At 37.9% G+C, this 19127-nt stretch overlaps 1 protein-coding gene across 3 annotated transcripts in view; it reads left to right on the top strand.

Moving 5' to 3' along the window:
* The window catches only part of KCNK2 (potassium two pore domain channel subfamily K member 2), a 126686-nt gene that overhangs the window by 55331 nt on the left and 52228 nt on the right, over nucleotides 1-19127 (top strand). For all 3 annotated transcript variants that reach the window (XM_059841052.1, XM_059841054.1, XM_059841053.1), the window contains one exon: nucleotides 9966-10083. In XM_059841052.1, coding sequence (XP_059697035.1) covers nucleotides 9966-10083 — 118 coding nt within the window. The remainder of the gene's footprint in view (nucleotides 1-9965; nucleotides 10084-19127) is intronic.

Genomic DNA, 19127 nt, shown 5'->3' with positions numbered 1-19127 from the left:
TTGTTGCCTCACTGTCACAGAATATACCTGAAATGAGCAACAGCAATGCATGACCTTGAGAGGTATCTCCAGGTACATAATTTGATATTTTGTGAGCACTTCCATTTAGTGGCATATTAAAAATGTGCACAAGTCATGTAGATCGTATCTGTACACCCAAGAGACCAGTTTTTCCAGGCAATTCCAACTCCTTTTGCTGTAGCCTGAAGCCAGCATTAACAAGAGCATTAAGTGGATCACTGGATGCTGTCCCCAGTGGTGCTGAGGTGGGATATGCACAGCACTCAGTGGTGGTATTTCTAAATTTACAACTAGGGAAATAGCCCAGGAGGGAGGCTTGTAAAAATACAAACACTACCTGGGTGAGTAATGAGAATACAACAGAGCAGCAAGCTGTGCATGGTCTGATGCTAAACTTCACTTTTAAACAGTTTCAGTTGGAAGGTCTTGCAAGGATCTCATTTGGTAACAGATGAGAAAACATTTGTTTGGTAAGGGTTATTTATTTGTGATATCTAATACATTACAAAGCTGCAGAAAGGAATGTGGCCAGGTTCTTTCCTACTTTTTCTTCTTTTGGATTAGAGCTCTCTACAATTCATCATGAATGGTGGTTTGGTTTCTCTATCTGTGCCTGCTCTAAACTTGGCCCTGCCATGCAGTGCTAAGTGACTGTCAAGTGACAGAAAAAAAGAGTAAATGTAGTTCAGACTGTGTGGATTTAATGAATGTGTGACAAAATATGTAAACCTGATCTTCATTTACACTAAGGATTTTTTATGTCTTGTGTCCAACAATTTTTCTCTCTCCACTGAGCTTTTTGTTGGTAGAAGCTGATAGAAACCTGGGAGTACTCCAGCTATACAGACAAATAACAATAAGCATTAAAGAATGAAATAATTCTCTAACTGGAGCTCTTGTATCTAATTATTTCGATCTAATTCTAATTTTCTTTTAATTTATTGACTATTTCCTATAGCAAGCTTGCCACTAAGCATTTAAAATGTTACAGACCTCCTCCAAATTCAGATGCACAAAATGTAATGCAAATAACTTAAAAAAAAAAATCCTGCTATATCTATGCACCTGTGAATGGTGGCAAATGGTAAAGTCACCTTAGGTTACACTGCTGATGTTCTGGTGGCACTCATGTCCTCGTGCAGTGCTGTGCAGCCACGAGACACTTGTGTCTTCCTTCATGGCATCTCCTGGGGTTGTCTCTGGGAACAGGTGAGCCTGACTGAATTTGGTATTCAGCAATGTCATAAAATTGTCATTACTGTCATTTCATACACCTCATTCCCTCTAGAGGATCCCAAAGATCCTATGGAGGAAATAAGGTGCATGAAAAAACAGTCAATTTGCTTTCTCCTCACCCAGAACTCATGTTGTTCCTAGGACGTAGGGATGTGGCCAGTATTTTGTGTTGTGGGATGTCTTGGCAATTAGAAGCAACTGTTTGTCCCCCTGCCAAAGAAAAAAAAAAATAGGAAAAAAAGGAGAACAACTTTTTATGTAAATACCACCTAATTATATATTGCTCAGTAGTTATTTGTTCACATTGACCTTTTTCAACCAAAATGGAAAAAAAAATCCTTTTAATATCCAAGCAAGGTATTTAATCCATTATTTTTGCATACAAAAAAGAGAAATAAGAAAAATTTTAGTTCTATTATTTTAAATATCTAAAATGTCCCAGCAAGCTGGTGTGAATTATTATAATTATTTTAGTGAGTTAATTCTGAAAATTAATAAAGTGTTTTCAAGTAAAGGTACAATGGAACATAAGTTAATAATAGAACATCGTTAATTTCCTGTTCCTTTAGCAGAAAGTTCCTTCAAATATATTTATTCTGAAACCCTAACAAGTGGAAAAAATAGTCTTACACTAAAAAGCACAATCTTTTAGTGTGTTCCAAGTGCTATGTGTGGTAATTCTTGTCTTATAAAACCTCCATTTTGAAATCTGAACAAGTTTGCAGGGTGGTGCACCAAGCTGTCTCAGCAGTAATACTTTGTAGTTTTAAATCCAGCCCCTTTCAGAGCTTGTGGCTTCTTCTGAAAACCAAATGCCCACAAAAATGTGCTTGCATTTAAAACAAACAAACCAAAAGAGTTAATGAGCCACCAGGATTAGCTGAACTGACGTGGATCCCACAAGTTGATCTCCTTGGGTTCTGTGCAGGTTTGTGGCTAACATGGGGAGAGCAGCTCTCTGTGCAGGGATCCAGACTTCTGTGCCATTCCTGTTTTCATCTCACATTTGTGTCAGCTGCATTACCCCTTTTCTTTCCATTCATCTCTTAGATTATGAATGAGACCAAGATGGGGATTTTTTTTTTAATCTCCCTTGAGGACAAATGCTTTTTTTTCCTCTTTCTCTCTCTCTCTCGGGAAGTCTGACATAATTATGAATGACATGGGAGCAATGTTTCTTTTTTCAAACTGGCATCACCAGAAAGTCATCATGGCTTCTTCTGTGATTAATTTCTTGCAAAAATATTTTCCTTTAAAATAAGCATTTGCTGTGGTTCCATTTTTATAGTTGAAGGTAGTTAACTACATTAAGTTGCACCTCCATCAGTAACTGATTTTGTCTGTTTCACAGCCTTCTTTACAATTTGCATTGGAGACACAAGAAAATTATATTTGCCTGAAAATAGTTTTTCAGGTATATATTTAATTTCAATCAGATAAGCTCTTTGAGCCCTGATTATGTAGAAAACTGTTAAAATAAAGAAGTGTAAATCCTTTCTCTCCAAGAGATTATAAGGTATTTGAGTATGCTGTATAATTTTTTAAGATAGGAAAACGCAGAGATGCAAAGATCTCGTTTTCAGACAAATACTACATTTATTTAGACAAGATTAAAACTTATTAACTAAACCTATTAAGCTTGAAACAAATTTTATTAATTCTTTGAATCACAGCATTTGTAGATGTTTCCAGTCCTGTGAGCTGTAGCTTACAGGTACTCTAAGCAGAAACTTTTTGAGATAATTTGAACATACCAGTTTAAACCCTAAATATTCTTAGTCTCTCTTTTTGTAACTCCTTCCAGCTCTCCAAAAGAAAACAGAAACTATCCCATGTCATGATCCTAACCTGGAAGCAGCATTTATAAATGCTTTGTAAAACTTAAAGCCTTGAAAAGACTGATAGACCAGCATAGAAGAAATTGAGGCTGCATTCTAATTTATTTATTTATCTGAGGATCCCAAGTAAGATTGCATCAGTTTTTTTAATGTGCCATCTGCATTTCAGTTATGAAGCTTATGACAAATTGCAAATATCAGTAGCAGAGCTGCCTATTGATGTTTTCAAAGCAATGAAAGAAGAAATGAAGGACTTCCAAAGCAGTTAAAACATGGGGTACAGGAGCTGTAGTTTGAGTTGTTGGCCTGTGCATGTGTCTGTCCTTGGTGCGATGTCTGCCCATCAGAGCAGTTGGGCTTTATGTACTCTTAGTCCAAGTGTCCTGGCAGTCCTAACTTGTACAGTAACATCCTGTGTCTCTTTCTCTCTTGCTGTGTCTGTCTCTTTTCTGCTTCACTCTGTCAGAAATAAATGTTCAAATGCAGTTTGAACCCCTCCCCCCTTCCCCCAGTTCTACCTGAATCTCAAGATCAGAGAAATATTTATTAAAGATTTCTGTGAAAGACCTTTGACCACACCCTCAGCCAGACCTGTACTTCACACAGACACCCACCTGCTGTGGTTGTGTGTGCATGGGTTGCAGCAGCCCCTGGACTGTGTGCACTCCTTGCTTAGGCTCCTGCTGTTCTCTCTCAGAACAGCAGGTTCTGTACTCAGCTCCTGGAAGGATTTTTTTTTGCCAAACTTTCTCTTACCTGAGAGCATTTTCTCCAGGGACAGGACAGGTCCCTAAGCCAAAAGGATTTTTTTAAACAGTTTTTATCCTTCACAAGCATTATCTGGGGGGAGGATAACAAACAAATTCCAACTGCCCTTGTCACTTCTTTGTTCAAGCAGATTGGTCTCCAACTTTTATTGCTGCTTCCGGTGTTGAGACCCGTAAAGATTACATTTCCTTCACATGAACAGTTTTATGGATCTAGAACTTAGCTCAGCCTGATTGCATCTGAATGCCAGCTTTTGTCTTAGAAAGGGTGGCAGATATGACTCATTAGTAAGTCAGTTCTGCAGAACAGCTGTTTGCATAATTCTTCCAGTCTGTAATCTCAAGGAGCAAAGAAAAGCCTTCTTCCCTGAATGTGCATGTGTATGTACATGCATATATGTGTGTATGTACACACAGAGAATATGTACACATAGAAACCCATGGGGTTTGTAATGCATATTTAGAAGTAGAAATGTTCTTCAATATGTTTCTGCATGTTTTTAGTTTAAGTGGCTGTGAAAGAGAGTGCAAAGAATCCTTCAGTTCTTCAGTATGTGGGGTACGAATCTCCAGTGTAGAACACACTCGTATGTTATACAAACTAAAAAGAAAAGCAAGGAGTCACAGAATTATAATACAAATAATATGGCAATCTCTTTCAACATCAAGGCCCAAAACCATGTGTTTTGAGGCTGAAGAGTTGTTTGTTAAGTGTTAAAAGCATCCTGGTGTGCCTTTGAACTGAGAACTAGGATTTCCACGCTTAGTACACCAAAGCTGAAATAAAACCACTGGACTTGTGCAGTAGCTAGGCCATATGAGGTGGAAAGGGAGAGTGCCCTTGTCAAATGGCAGTAGAACTTTAGCAGTGAAGGAAGAAATCCAGGCTGAGAAATGGTTTTCAGAAACTTTGAGGCACATCTGACTTTTTGACACTGCTTGTCAAGTGACTGCCAGGAAGCACAAGCTAACTCCTGACAAGCTGGGTAACGAAAGAAAGCTCTGGATCTTATCAGAAGCATAATTTGAGGTGATTCTATTTTAATCTTTCAGTAGGAGAGCTGAGAGTAATGAACTGTTGTGTTACATCATTTCATAGAAGTGAAGTGACTGGAAGATGGTTCAAAAACATGTATTCAGAGCCTGGTGTGGAACAAGGAGATGAGAATTGGAGTGACTGGTTTGACACATACTTATTTCTGCCTGATTTCCATGTGAGACAACAGTTGACTACCAGAGGCCAGCCTTCATACTTTATAAACTCTCCTCATTTTCCTGTGTCTCTGCATCCACTTACTGGATGTAGCTCTCTGGCCAGCAGGCTGCCTTTTCTCAGTCAATGCCATTGACTCCTTGCAGGGTCAGAGCACCAGGATGAAATCCCTGACCTAGAATTTTCTTCTGTTCTCAGAAAATGACTGTGCTGTTCAAAGGACTGTTTTATCTCTTGTTTTGACAGGAGAAAAGTCACAGTATTCTATGTCTTAATCTGCAAAGTAAAGTTCAGCATGGCCTCTACAGAGAGATGCCTGCATGACCACAGGAATAAGACAAAACTGCACAATGTATTTATTAGAAAGTGTTTCTAAATTATATAGGAAATGAAATACTGACATTCAATTAAAATGTGATTTGTGTTCTCAAGCTCCTTTTCCCAGTGTTCTGATTTCAAAAAGTGTGTGCTGTGAAAGCAATGCTTATGTGCTTTTGGAGTTCTGGTCATGCCTGGCCTGTCCACTCTGGGCTCAATCATCTCTGCCTCTTTTCTCTGATACTCTGCTAAAGCTTGTTCCCAAATGTGCCTGCAAAGCAAACTAGTTGGGATGTGTAGGTGTAGTGCAAGTGAGGACTTGATCTCAGACACACTTCATACCTGTCCTAAGATACAGTAAAAGGCAGCCTAAGAATTCACCTAACTCAAATAATGGGAATTTTCTAAAATTTTAAAATGTGTCAAAATTTTATCTCAATTCTCTTCACTACCAAAAAAGAGGCCTGATTTTTTTCACCATTATAAAGATAATTAAAGAAAAAAACATATTACTGTAAGTGTAACTTATATACTATCATTTTAAAAATCATTGTGAATAGGAGCCTTGATTGGGTGCTATGTGCTGGGTGACCCACCCCCTGCTCAGTCCTCTGTCACCTTATATGAAACAAGCACTAGGCAAAGACTCTGGAAGAAGGTAAGGCAAGTGAAATAGTCTGCATAATTTAAGAATTTAATCTGTCCACATCCCTGTTCTAATGCCGACCAATTCTGTAGTGTTGAAACAACACTGATTTTTAAAACTATTTATTTTGTATATGGAATAAAATAGTAGAAAAATTCCCACTGAGGAGGTCAGTTAACTTTAATAATGGAAAATAATTTTTATAAGTCAAGAAGTTCCCATGTTAAACTCACACAAAGTGTCTAAAGGCTGCAGCATGTGATGACTGTACAAATAATAGAGTTTCCATGATTCTGCTTTTAGATTCAAAATGCACAGAGTTACTGTCACTACTGTTTCAGTTAGGATAAACCAAAAGTCTCAGGTGACAGCAAGAACTTAAGGAAGGAAGGAAGTGGCGGAAAGAAGGAAGGAAGTGGCGTAAGGAAGTGGCAGAAGGAAGGAATTAAGGTGGCAGACAGTTCTGACAGCAAATAAAAAGCCTTTTATTTGAAGGCTAAGGCTGAGATCCTGTCCCTTAGTGAAGTTAGTGGAGCCCAGGTTTTCATTCAGGGCTAGAGAAGTGTTACTATCCAATCCTCATGGTAAGTTTGTGTGGTGGACATGTCATGAAAATGCTGCCCTAAAATTATTACTCCGAAATGTACAAGTGTTAGGAGATATGCAATATATTATTTTCTTCCTAAATTTTCTTGGGAATAGTCTTAGATGATGATCTTCTTATGATTGCTGACCAGACTAAGAAGAAAAGTCATTCTCTGATCCGAAGAACTGAAAATGCAGCCATCCTTCCTGAAAAATCTGCAGGCAACATTCAAAGACTTTATGAGTCTGTAGTGTTAACCTCAGCAGACCAGTAACATTACCCACCTGTCACCCCTGTTAGTCAGGAAGACCCTCACAGATGACTCTGAAGGAATGAAATGCAGCAGCTTTGTTGGTATCTAGTCTAGCTTCTCCCAAACATGGTCACAGCCCAGAAGAAAGCATAACACTGTGTGTTTGGAAACAACAGCCCAGTGATGAACAAGGCATCATCTGGCCCTTTATGACTAAAACTATGCTGAAAACAATCAACAAATTTACAAATGTGAATCAGTAAATGTACAAAGAAAGTCAATGAGAAATACTGGCAGTAAAAAAAACCTTATTTAAAAAACACTTATATATGTTCTTTTCTTCTTAAATTATATGTGATGTACAACAGATTTGTTTAAAGAGGTGACTATATTATTTCATAAGAAAGAATTTTCAGTTTGGAAAGAAAGAGGAAGCTGAGTGGTCTGTAAGATCATTAATTTCTTGAAGGAGACAAATCAGAAATTGCTATTCAAGGGTTCCTCATAACATAAGAAATTAAAAAATTACTTTGAAGTACATACAAACTCTCAAAAGGGAAATATGCTTTAAATGATCCACAAGTAATTTGAAGATCTTACTGCCTCAGAACGACTTGGCTCCCAAAAAACAAGTGAGCTCCAAAAGTAATTAGATAAATAAGTGGCAAAGCAATTCACCCAAGCCAATCTGAACACCACGATGCAGATGCAGCCTCCTACTCAGAAAGTCCCTAAAAGTGTGCATAGTCAGAACTTAGGAGACTGTACAAAAAGGAAGCATCTCTGAAAGCAGCCCTGATTATTTTTCTGATTAGCAGTTGGATAAAATCAGAGACATAATAATAGCTGCTAATTGTCTTTTGTGCCATCTGTTGTGCCTTGGGCAGTTTTGGGTTAAGCTGTATTTTTTTTTTTTCCAGGAAAAATGTAGGTGTGGTAGATGAAGTCAGGAAATGCATAGCTGTAGTGGCTCGTTGAGATTGGAGCACCTTTCATATGAAAGGCCTTGAGGTACAGATGGCTTTAAAAATGTGCAGTGATGGTAAAAGCTCTAAATTTTACAAATCCATTTTACATCTGGATTTGTATAAAACTTGGTCTTGCTGGACTGTCTGAAGAGGTGCATTGCTCTGGGGGCGCCTTCATCCAGTACAAGAAACTGTAATGAAACAAGAATGGTTCCAAAATATTACCTTGACCCAGTGCTATATCACAGAATGTCCTCCCTGGAGAGTGTGCTCCCATGTGCAGGTACCAGGGCTTAGCACTTCTTAGTCCCCTGAAATGTAGCAGCACTCAGGCTGTACTCAGTGAGCCCTGCGTAACACAGCACACTTCCTTGTAAATCAAAGGAATATCTGTGTTGTGTAAATTACAAAATCAATTCTGCTGATGATTTTCACATGCCTCTTAGTCTGGTGTGTCCCTTCCTACACGGGTGGAAACACCTGTCAGTGCAGTATCAGTGCTGCTCTATTTGCTTCTGCCAAGCTGGACATCATATACTAATGCAGAAGATTTATCCTTCCAACACAAAGGAAAATTAAACTCTCATCCCCATCACTTTCCCTATCCTTTTTCCTTCCTCAGTATGATTGAAAATTCCACTTCTTTGATGTCTGTCTCTCTGTTAAAAAAAAAAAAAAGTTTAAAGTTTGTGTAAAGATACCCCAGCTGGTTTTCTGTTGACAACCCTGGATGGTGGAAATGGTTTAGGTTTGGCAGGAAGATCCCTGTGGCTGCAGAGGTGCAGCAGGGGACTTCAGAATGGTTACTTTTGTGCATCTGAGCTGTGAAAATGGCAAACTGGAAATGCTGGATTTAAGCTGGATTTCATGTTGGATTTAAGTCCCATAATAAAAAAAATATATGTCCTAGTTAGTCCCACATTGTTACTTCATAATCTCTGCCCAGATCAAGTGACTTCTGTGGGGACAGTTTAGTAACAGAAATGTTTTAATTTCCAAATAATCATTGTAATTTGGAACTGAAAGAATTCTTACTACTGTACAACACTGCTCCTCTGCAACAGACTGCCTAAAGGGAAGATGGCTCTGGTCTGTTCTATCACTGAATATATTTATGTACCTAATTATTGTTGTACGTCTTGCCAAGCAGGAACTACTAGTCAGTTGAAATGCTTATTTTCCCTTTGTGATATTCCTTCACTTGTTTTTCTTTGGTTAGACACCAATTATGACAAGTATCATACTTAGAAATAAATCCTGTTTTAAAGTTTGAGAATTAAACTAAAACTTATATTTTTTAAAAATATTTATCACAAGTTTAAAAATACTTTTTTTTAAACTCAACTACCAGTATATATCTGCAACTGTGATATAACAAAACAGTAATATGTTTTGTAATAAGAATTCACAGTAGTTGATACAGCTGAAAGAAGAAAAGTGTCCAATTTCTTGAGACCATAAAGATGTCACTAATGGCAAGCTTGTTGATTTTATTTGCTAGGACTGAATGTTTCAAGAACAACATTTCTGAAGTATATAGTTGTATAGAGATACATGTTTGATATTTGACTCAATTTTTGCTGCAATCGTGAAAGTTCTATAATTGTATGTGTAATTGCTTTATTTATTGAAATGTCTGTTTTATAAAAGTGTTTTCTTTCTTTGGAATTAATTTGATACAGAACAATGCATGGACATTTTTCCTTGATTTCTTAAAATGACTGTTTTTTAGAAGTCCATTTCCTTGCCTAACACAACATAGGAACATTGTGGGAAACTCTCATTATAAATTTTGTCTAATGCATGTTTTTCTTCACCAGATAGTTACAGCAGTAAAAATAATTGTGTTTGTCTTCTAACTAAGATAGTAATAGCACAGATTTTATATTCTCCCCAATGGTCTGGACTTTACAGCTCTTCTGAATTGCCTGGGGTGGTTGCTGAAGAATAAATTGTAGCCTGACAGAGTGAAAATCTCAAGTAAAGCAACAGAGATCCTTTTCTGGTTTAGTGGTTGCATCAAATGAATGATTTAATCAGTTTACTGTATAATATATATATATATATATATGAATACAATTGTTTCATGAATATTGACAAAATCTTTTTAAACTTGCAGCAAGTAGTGGCAGCAATAAATGCAGGAATCATACCTTTAGGAAACACATCTGCCCAGAACAGTCACTGGGACTTGGGAAGTTCCTTCTTCTTTGCTGGCACTGTTATTACCACCATAGGTAGGACACAGCTTATTATCTTTTTATATTCAATGAACTGAAACTCTTGATTTCCAGTGTGTGCATATATTTGTTGATGGTAAATCTTCCAAATCTTCTGTTTTAAGTAGAGAGTTATTTTCCAGCTGCAGGGGCAGAAATAATAGCTGTCTGTAAAGGAGCCCTAGCTGAGTGATTTTTCTGTAAAAAAAAAAAAATGTTGCTCTACATTTCTCTCAAGTAACTGGAAGAGGTTGTGGAAATATTTTCTGGGGAAAATTTGGTCAACTGTACAGTCACAAGTGTTAAATAGGGCATGATTTAAAGCACATGTGCATTAAACCATGACTGAGATGTATGGAATTAAAAGCCTGTGTTCTCCCATTCGATATTCTTATTTTATCTAAATTCTGAAAGAGTCACTGTGCCTCTGAGCAGGTGCAAAAAGAAACAGTGTTTGGTATTTCAGTTTCTTCCCTTTGACTACAATATTGTACCATGGTATGGAGTTAAAAAATTTTATGTAGCTCATAGCTCACAAAAGGGTATCCACAAAAATAGATTGAAACCAGGAGATGAAATCATGAGAAAAAAAATTGAGAGTAATATATAAGGAATCGTAGCAATAATTATCACTACATGATATTTATATGCATATTGTGGTGGAAGAGGTTGTTCTTTTCAAGTGTTGTCTGCACCTTTTTTCTTTTTTTATGTAGAAGTGCATAAATACAATTTTTTTGTGTGTTTGAGTATAAACATGTCTACATTTATTTGTAGGAATTTTGTGCCTATGTGATGTTTTCCACATCTAGAGTAACTGAAGCACAGGTTTAGTGAAACCAGAGAAATTCTTACCTCCTTGATTTGCAGCAAGCTTACTGATTTTATAGAAGGTGATAAAAACCCTCAAGTATTGAAAAATCTGATTAAAATTAAAGATTATAACCAAAATTTGAAAGGGCAGGTTTGTGATCAGTCTTATGTTATCCTCTTTGGGCAGTACTAAACTTTATGTTGTGAGCCTCCCTGGTCCTATAGAAAATGCAGAATAGTTGTTTCACTTCCTAATAAGGACAAAAGTTAACTTATGAAAAGTGTTCAAGGAATTAAAAGTTCAAAAATTATTTCAAAGCAGTGGAACATTTTGACTCACCATCTTTTTGTCTAAGTAAAACTAAGGCTTTTCTAAATCAAAATGTTTTCTGATTTAATTTACTGACCTGATTCTGCCAAGCCACGTCTAAGTCCAGCTTAGGAGAAAGCAGAGATCTGCAAAGGTATCCAGGCCTGTGATCCTCTGTTCCCAAGAGGAAAGATAACCCAATAGGAAATACATTTGAAAATTAATATTTCAGGTGGTTTCTGCAAACCAGGGTTGTCAGAAGCAGGTCAAACTGGGCAACAGTAAATATTTGTTTCAAGTTTTGTGATAGCAGCCTGAGAAAAAAATGGGGGAAAAAAGTCTTCCATAAAATATTTTGGCTTTGGAGTGGCTGGGTTTCTTTCATCATGGTCCCTTTCTGGTGAGAAGCTCCCAGCCAGTTGCACTTTTGAGCTTTCCTCAGGATCCAAGATTATATGGAAGCTGTAGTGTGTTGGCATTGTCTTAATGCTGTGAGCCACCTTACCCACGGCTCACAGGGCTTGTGGTGGGACAGAAGGTGGTGCTGGGGTGAAAAGCACTTGGAAAAGTGAATTACCTGGGAAAAGGGTGGTGAGCAGCACAGCTGGGTGTGCTTTCCCTTGATCTTTGGGTGATTACGTGCCAGCAAGTGATTTTGTGTTCAGAACAGTACCTTTGAGTGCATGGGTATATATATGAGTATATGTATGTATACTCCTGTATATGTATATGAGTATACATATAGGAGTCTATGAGTAACTTTTTGAACATGAAGGCATTCCTTCCAGCTAGAGGGCATATAGTAATAATAACTTGATTTCTCAAGAGAGTCAAAATGTGGTTTAGGAGCATCTCCAGAGAGCTGCCGTAGGTTTCAGACAAACACTACTGATATTCTCTGTGGACAAAGACAGGACTGTATAAATTCATAGAACAACTTTACAGATAGAGTTTGTAAATGAGGTTTGATCAATATGACTAAAATTTGTAAATATTACATCCTTTAGTCTGTATACCTTAAGAAGTACTTGCAGATGAGAAAAGGGATTACTAACATTTAGGGACAATGATGGCTTTCCAGCAGGTTCTGTTGCAACAGATTTTGTAGCTTTCCAAACCACGTATTACTATTAATTTTACCATCTCACTTAGCCCACACTCTTCCTGGTGGTATGTAAGAATTTTAGACATTCAAATGGAACCAGTAGTCTATGAATAGAATTTTTCAAACCTTCCTTTAATGAGAGCAAAGTTTTTTCTTACTGGCAGTAGCACTTGCATCCCACAAATATTTGGTTTCTGGGGAGAGGATAATAAATACAGCCTTTAGCATCTGCCTAAGCAATAAATAACTGCTTTGCAGTTACTGTTCTTGTTGTATCCCAGTGGTGAACACTGACATGAAAAATACTGGCTATCTGTTTCGGTGGCTGCTGGAGCAGACTAGAACCACCTTCTGGATCTCCTGTAGGTTTCTGAAAGGCACTCATATGGTGTCATTATGTCTCTAGAGTTCCAAAGCCAACTCACACAGAGGCAACACTTCAGAAAATGTGGCTTAGTATTTATGTAACATTTTTTGAAATCTGTTATAATCCTTCATGCAACTCAATAAATGTTACAGTGCCTCATATAAAATTAGCAAAATCGGTTTGAAAGAATAGGATGTGATACTGCTACTAGATCTATTCTAAAACGTGGATTTAGTTGAGAGTCATGATCAAACAGTGTCACAAGCCTTCCTTTAGAACAGGACCTTGGTTTTAGCTTTGAATTTACTACTGTGCTACAGCACAGAACTTGTTTCAGGAAGGGTTATGGTTTTGGCTGGCTTAGTTAGGTGTTCTTGCTTGTGAATATGTTTCCAGAACAAATATACCTCATCTCAACAAAGAGATGTGAAATTGCATGGTTATTAGTCTGTGCATATGGAATGGTTTCAGACAGTCTCTTAGAGGGAAAAGGGTAACAGAGGTAAATAGGAATATGAAATTATCTATGAAAAATATTGTTGCATTGTTCCCTGGGATACGGTGCCTGCTTCAAAGTACAAAAGAACCTCTTTTTGTCTACCTGAAAATGTCATTATCCAGTCAGTCCTTCTCCAAGACCACATGACCAAAGAAAAGAAAAAAGAGGGTTGAGGAGAAAAGCAAGAAAAATGGTAACTTAATCATAAAGCTGGAGATAGTGCTGAGGAGGAAGGGAAAACAACCTTTATACCTTTTTTTTTTTTTTTTTTTTTTTTGCTTCTCTTCATTCTGAGTTCATTGCTGGTACTGTGCATGGTTTGTAACCTCTGGTTCATTTCCTTCAATAGGTAGCTGAACTCAGAAATGGGCATACAGACACAACCTGTACACACCCCAATTTCCCCCTGATTTATGTTTTAGGAGTGAGGAAAGTTTTATATTGGCAGCAGGGTAAAAAAGCAGACCTGTCATTTTGAAGCTTGGGACCTGTGTCTAGTAAAATGAAAAAACAAAGGCATGCCAAGGCCTTGAGCTCAGCAAGTTGTTTTCCCAAATGTCTGGTGTCCCAGCACATAAAAAGTTACAGTGTCTTCTGTAATATAAGAAACTGCATCAGGAGCACCTCTGCTAGCCTGCTATGGATCTTCATCAAAAAGAGCTGCATTATTTCCACTCTTATTCCAGACAGCCTTATTCCAGTCATGATTTTTTCAAGCACTGCAAGGTAGACATATGGGAAGAGTGTTTATTGAGACACCTGGAAGATGGAGTGCCTTGGGATGGCGGTTGAGAGCACGGTGGCAGTGCCAGCAGCCTCGCTGGTAGCTGTGGTTTGCTGGAGTGCATCCTTTCAAACAGAGCTCCTTTAGTGCCTCAGCACTTGAGGATGCATCACAGCCCTATGGATGTCCAAATCCAACAGTTGCCAAAAACTGGGTCCAGCCAATCCAAAAAGGAAGAACACATAATTTCTTCTTGTCCTCTTCCACTTTCGTTGTCACCAGCCCTTGACTTTTGAACCCAACATCTCGTGTTCACTGGACACTGAACGTCTTGAGAAGTTCACCCATGACTAAAGTCTTTAATTTAGGTTCATGAAGCTAGCTATGGGTATATGGGGTTTTGGGGTCCAAAAGTGTAGCAACCATTATTATAGTGTGCAAAAGAATGTGAATTCAAAAAAAAACCCAAAAACCCCCCCAAACGAACAAAAAAAACCCCAAACCAAACCACAAAAGAAATAGGTAAAGAAAATATATTTGTAAATATTTACATTTTAGGGAACAGATGTGAATAGCAAGCGGCTAAGATACTGAAAAATAGTTATGTTTTTGACTAGAAATTTCAACCTGATTTGTCATTTTTAAAGCTGCAATTAGTTATGTAGCTTTAAATGCAATTTCACTTTGAGGAACCATTCCTTCTGTCATTTTCCCACTGGCTGGACAAAAGATTTGCTTGTGAAGGCAGGGTATTTTAGAAAGTCTTATTACATTGCTGGTTGATTTGAAACAATAATAAAATCCTGCTGCTAAAACTGTCCCTTCTGGCATCATTCCACTGCATTTTTGAAATACAAGTAACAGAATAATGTGCTGACAACTAAAATATACAAAACACTTTCGACGTTGCAAAAAGACAAATATTGTTCATATGAGATGTGTTACCTATTATGTCAGATAATCATAAAGCTAAAAATGTGCAAATGACATTGAAAAATTTGTTCCCCTAGTTCCAAAAAGTAAGAAACATCACGTGCTTATCTTAGAACATGTTACATTTTTTGTTTGTTTGTGCCACCAAAGAAGAAACAAGGATTTTGAGGATGAACATTAAAGCTTCATTTTACAAGATTGCAGCTTATTAGAGTGTAAATACTTGGATTTCTGTTTATATAATTGTAAGGGAAGAGAGAAGAAGCAAGCAAAAGAAAATGAAGTGCAAATCGAGTGAGTGCTGAGGTGATTGAGGAGGGGATTTGAGAAAAACTCCTGAAATTAAAAAACATAAAATACATTTGTCTGAAAAATATTCCTGTATGTGACTTTTCTCCATCATATCAGCAATTAAATCTGCATTTGCGTCCATTACTTAAATGAACTTAACTCTTGGTGGACATTTGACTATAGGGCTTCCAAGGACCTGTTTCTTTCAGGGCTCCTCTACTAGAAATAATCTTCATCAAAGCAAGATCAAGGATCTCAGCCTCTGCTGATAGCCTGGCTGCACAGGTCCAGACTTTATAAAGCTTCTTGCAGGAGTTTGTGGGTGGCAAGGCTCAGTATAACCAGCTGATAAGACCAGCTGCAGAGCAATGCAGAAAAAAAAAAGTGGTTAAAATTTATGGTCTGTGAAAATGTGGTAGTAAGGGACATGCTACAGAGGTCACTGGGGAATGAAGTGGAAATGCTCCTTCCATCTCTTGCTCTGCAGAGGACTCCATTGAAAACTCCTGCTGCTCTCCTGAGAGTCATGTTGACTCTGAAAATGTGTTAAACATGTATATCTCATCTGATAAGATGTCAACAGAAAGAATTTTTAGGTTTAAAAAGATCCCCCTGAGATCTCTTCAGAACTCATTCTTTCCTCCAGGTTAGCGTTGTGCTTACCTTCCCGTCCCTGTGCTGCTGTCCTTAATCATTGTTGGAACTAAATTAGGTTTTTAGTCTCTCTTTGCTCCATTCTAATTTATTTCCTTTGCTTCTTTTGTTGCACTTTTGAAGAAGTGTCTGAATTTGACCCAGTTATTGGCTGTTGACAAATAGTGCTTCAATTGTGCTCTGGAGGGACCTGTTAGGATTTGGCAAAACAATCCTCCAAATATTTCATCTGAACTGAGCATACTCTCTCCCAGGGCAGTAGTGACTAAACAAGATTTCCCCTGTAATTATTTCTCCCAGGAAGAGTGAGTTGAAAATGTATTACCACTATGGCCTCAATTTCCCCCTGCATTTGCTCAGGCAGTGGGAAAGAGAGCTTATCTGACTTGAATGCCAAAGAACTAATACGTGGACTGTACAAGATGCAGGAGCAATAATTAGGATAAGACTGCTGAGAGCTAGGGAACCTGGGACAGTGGTGGAGAAAGGATGATGTTGAAGAGCTGAAAGGAAATTATATTAGATTAAGAGATCAGTTAGAGACATTGAGGGCTTGTATATCAGAAAAATTGAATTAAATTGAATGAGCAAATAACAGAAAACAAATTGAGCCTTGCTGACCAATATGATTGGGACTAAGAAAATACTCAAAATTGCCAAGGGTAGCTCTGAAATTGAAAAAGTGCAAGTTTATGGAATAATACACAGCTTTAATTATACAGAGAAGTGATTTTTTTTTCCCCTACCAGCTCTGATTTGACACACAGGAATCTGATGTGCAGGCCAATGGTAAATTGCAAGCACTTGCATGTTCTGTGGGCCATAATCAGGGTCTGATATTTCTGGTGATATTGTTACTTTAGTTATCAGCTATATTAGAACAGGTTAGAGTGATGCAGCCTCTCAGTTGTGTGAACATACAAAGAAGGTTTTTTTATCTGCTAACTTATGAATTCTGGGCAAGAAATTTGGCAATGGATGGTATGAAGGGATGCTGTTTTTAGGGAAGGTTGTGGCTTCAGTGACATTTCTTATATTTTTTGGCCTGATCTTTCTTTATAAATTTTTATTCTTTTAGAACTTAGATTCAGAGCTCTAACTACTTTCTTTGCTTGTAACACTTTCTGACTGCATTTATGTTCTGGAATATTTTTTCTGACCACCTGGAATGTTCTTCTACACTGATGTGACTTCATTAGAACTAGTTTTTCATAAAAAAGTCTTTTAAATGTCTTTGATAAGCTTCCTGCTCGGCAGCACTGACAGTTTTTTTTTTGGTGTGGTGTCTATTTATTGCTGGATCTTGCCAAGCAAGAAAGCAGACGTACCAATTTTGCAGTTTGATGTCTTGCACTTTTTGAGCTTTTATCTTTTTTTTTTTTTTTTTGCTCAAAACCTGAAAATAGTTGTGTTAAAACAAATTGCCAGGTTTGCAGCTTTCCATCACTCCATTACCTTTGGTAATTTCCTAAACAACAGACTATGCTTAAAGCTGTTCTGCTTAGAACTTCAAGTCATGTTGTGGAGTGAAAATGTCAATTTGTCAGTTGTGACAGTCCCCAATTCACACTGCAAATGAGCAGTGAAGTTTTCACAGCTTGCTCTGTTAATTCCAGTGTGCTAATGAAATTGAATTTTGTTTTCTTTATTCATATTTCTCATCACTGGCTGATTAGAAAAGGGTTTCTGAGCCTCCTGATCATGTCCATTTCCATTCCCAGGTTACAAAAGCTTGTTGCTATCAATAAAGGAAAGGATGCAAGGAAGAATTGCCAAGTAGGGTTACACTGTGTGCAGAATGCTAGGATGAATGGCATTATTTTCTGCTCCCTTTTTGTTTATTTTTGTAATTGGATAAGGAGTGGTGTAACCAACCATGAGAAAAACCTCAAATCCTATAAGTGAACAGTGGCACAGGATTTTGGAAAACACTGAAAAAAAGAAAATGTTTTGTGCTTTCCCTCTACATTGGGGTCACTGAGTGGGTAAGATTTAGAGGCCAAAATAAAAGCACCTGTTCACAGTGTGTATCTCCCCCCCCCCCCCCCACCCCTCAGGATGGTCTGTTGGTAAGTTTTGACCATGTTAAGCTGTTTATCTTTATCTGCTGCTTCATTCACAGCTGTTTCCAGTTTGAGTATTGAGCTGCTAAGCAGAAGTAGCTTTTAAAGAGGGAAAGGCAGCTGTAATCCATCACAGATGTGTTAGTTTGTTTTTTGGTTTGGGTTTGTTGTTGTTGTTGTTGTTTTGGGTGGGGACTCATGGTGTAAGACTAGCATGGGGCATGTAAGCTCTCCTGAAAGCAAAGCTCACTATCAGCTGGAATTTCTGCCTACTGATCACCATGGAAAGTAGACACTTTTTAGGTACTCCTAGCATGGTTCTGGATGTTGAGCAGTTTTTGTAGATCTGGCTGAACTGCATGTGCTTTTTATACCAGTGAGTACCTACCTAATATAAATCACACTCTATTTGCCTATTGTGTTAATCTGAGTGTAGGATGAGGTGGTTTATCTCCCTGGAAATTAGGATCTGAAGAAGGTTTCTTGTGTTGTATTGAGGCTTTGGTTGATGTACACATCACCTGTACAATTCCCAAGTGCCAGGAATGTCCCTTGGCATTCTGGCTGGTCAGAGCAGGGTAGGCTCTAGTGCTCATGGGGCATAGCTGGGCCTGGATATTCCAGTGGTGTGCTGAATTGAAGAGCTAAGATCTGCTTAAGGAAAGGGGCTAGGTAGACCCTTTAACCTGTATTCACCCAAATGCTTTCAGGCACCCTTGGTCAGGGTTACCAGCTGATTCTATTTCAATGATTCAGAAAGATAACCTTTCCCCCCCCCCTCAAGAATATAGATAGGATGTAGTACTGACAGTGTAAAAGACCTTAAAGATGTCTTGAACTGCAGCAGTTTAAAATCTGCTGCCGTGTGCCAACAGCATTATGGAGTAAAATATCATTCAAGTATCACTGCAGCAAATGGGAATATCCATTAGCATTTCATGAAAGTGTTTCCTTTTTATACAATGAGAGCTCTCTATACTTTATAGATTTCTCATTACTGCCAGCAGCTTGATTCCATTAAAAAAAACCTTGAAAAACCAGAAGGGAAGCTGGGTAGAAATACAGGCAAAGGGGAAATTAACAAAATCCATTAACATTTTTCAGTGATTTTTGTCTGCATTGAATCCTCTTGTGCTTTGGAGAATCTCCCTCTCTGGTGTCATCTTTTTGCAAGAGCTGTATGAGTTGGTATGACTGCAAGCAAAGTTGTAGTTTGCATCTCAGTGTGTGTTAAAAATCCATATTTTTCAAGAGTAAAAGTTGATTTCTACAGCAACAAGCATTGCATAAGCAGATATATCAC

The sequence above is a fragment of the Haemorhous mexicanus genome, chromosome 3 (assembly GCF_027477595.1).
Source record: "Haemorhous mexicanus isolate bHaeMex1 chromosome 3, bHaeMex1.pri, whole genome shotgun sequence".
NCBI classification, from domain to species: domain Eukaryota; kingdom Metazoa; phylum Chordata; class Aves; order Passeriformes; family Fringillidae; genus Haemorhous; species Haemorhous mexicanus.
Note: the sequence above shows the minus strand (reverse complement) of the source record. Positions and strands in the feature narration are given on the sequence as shown.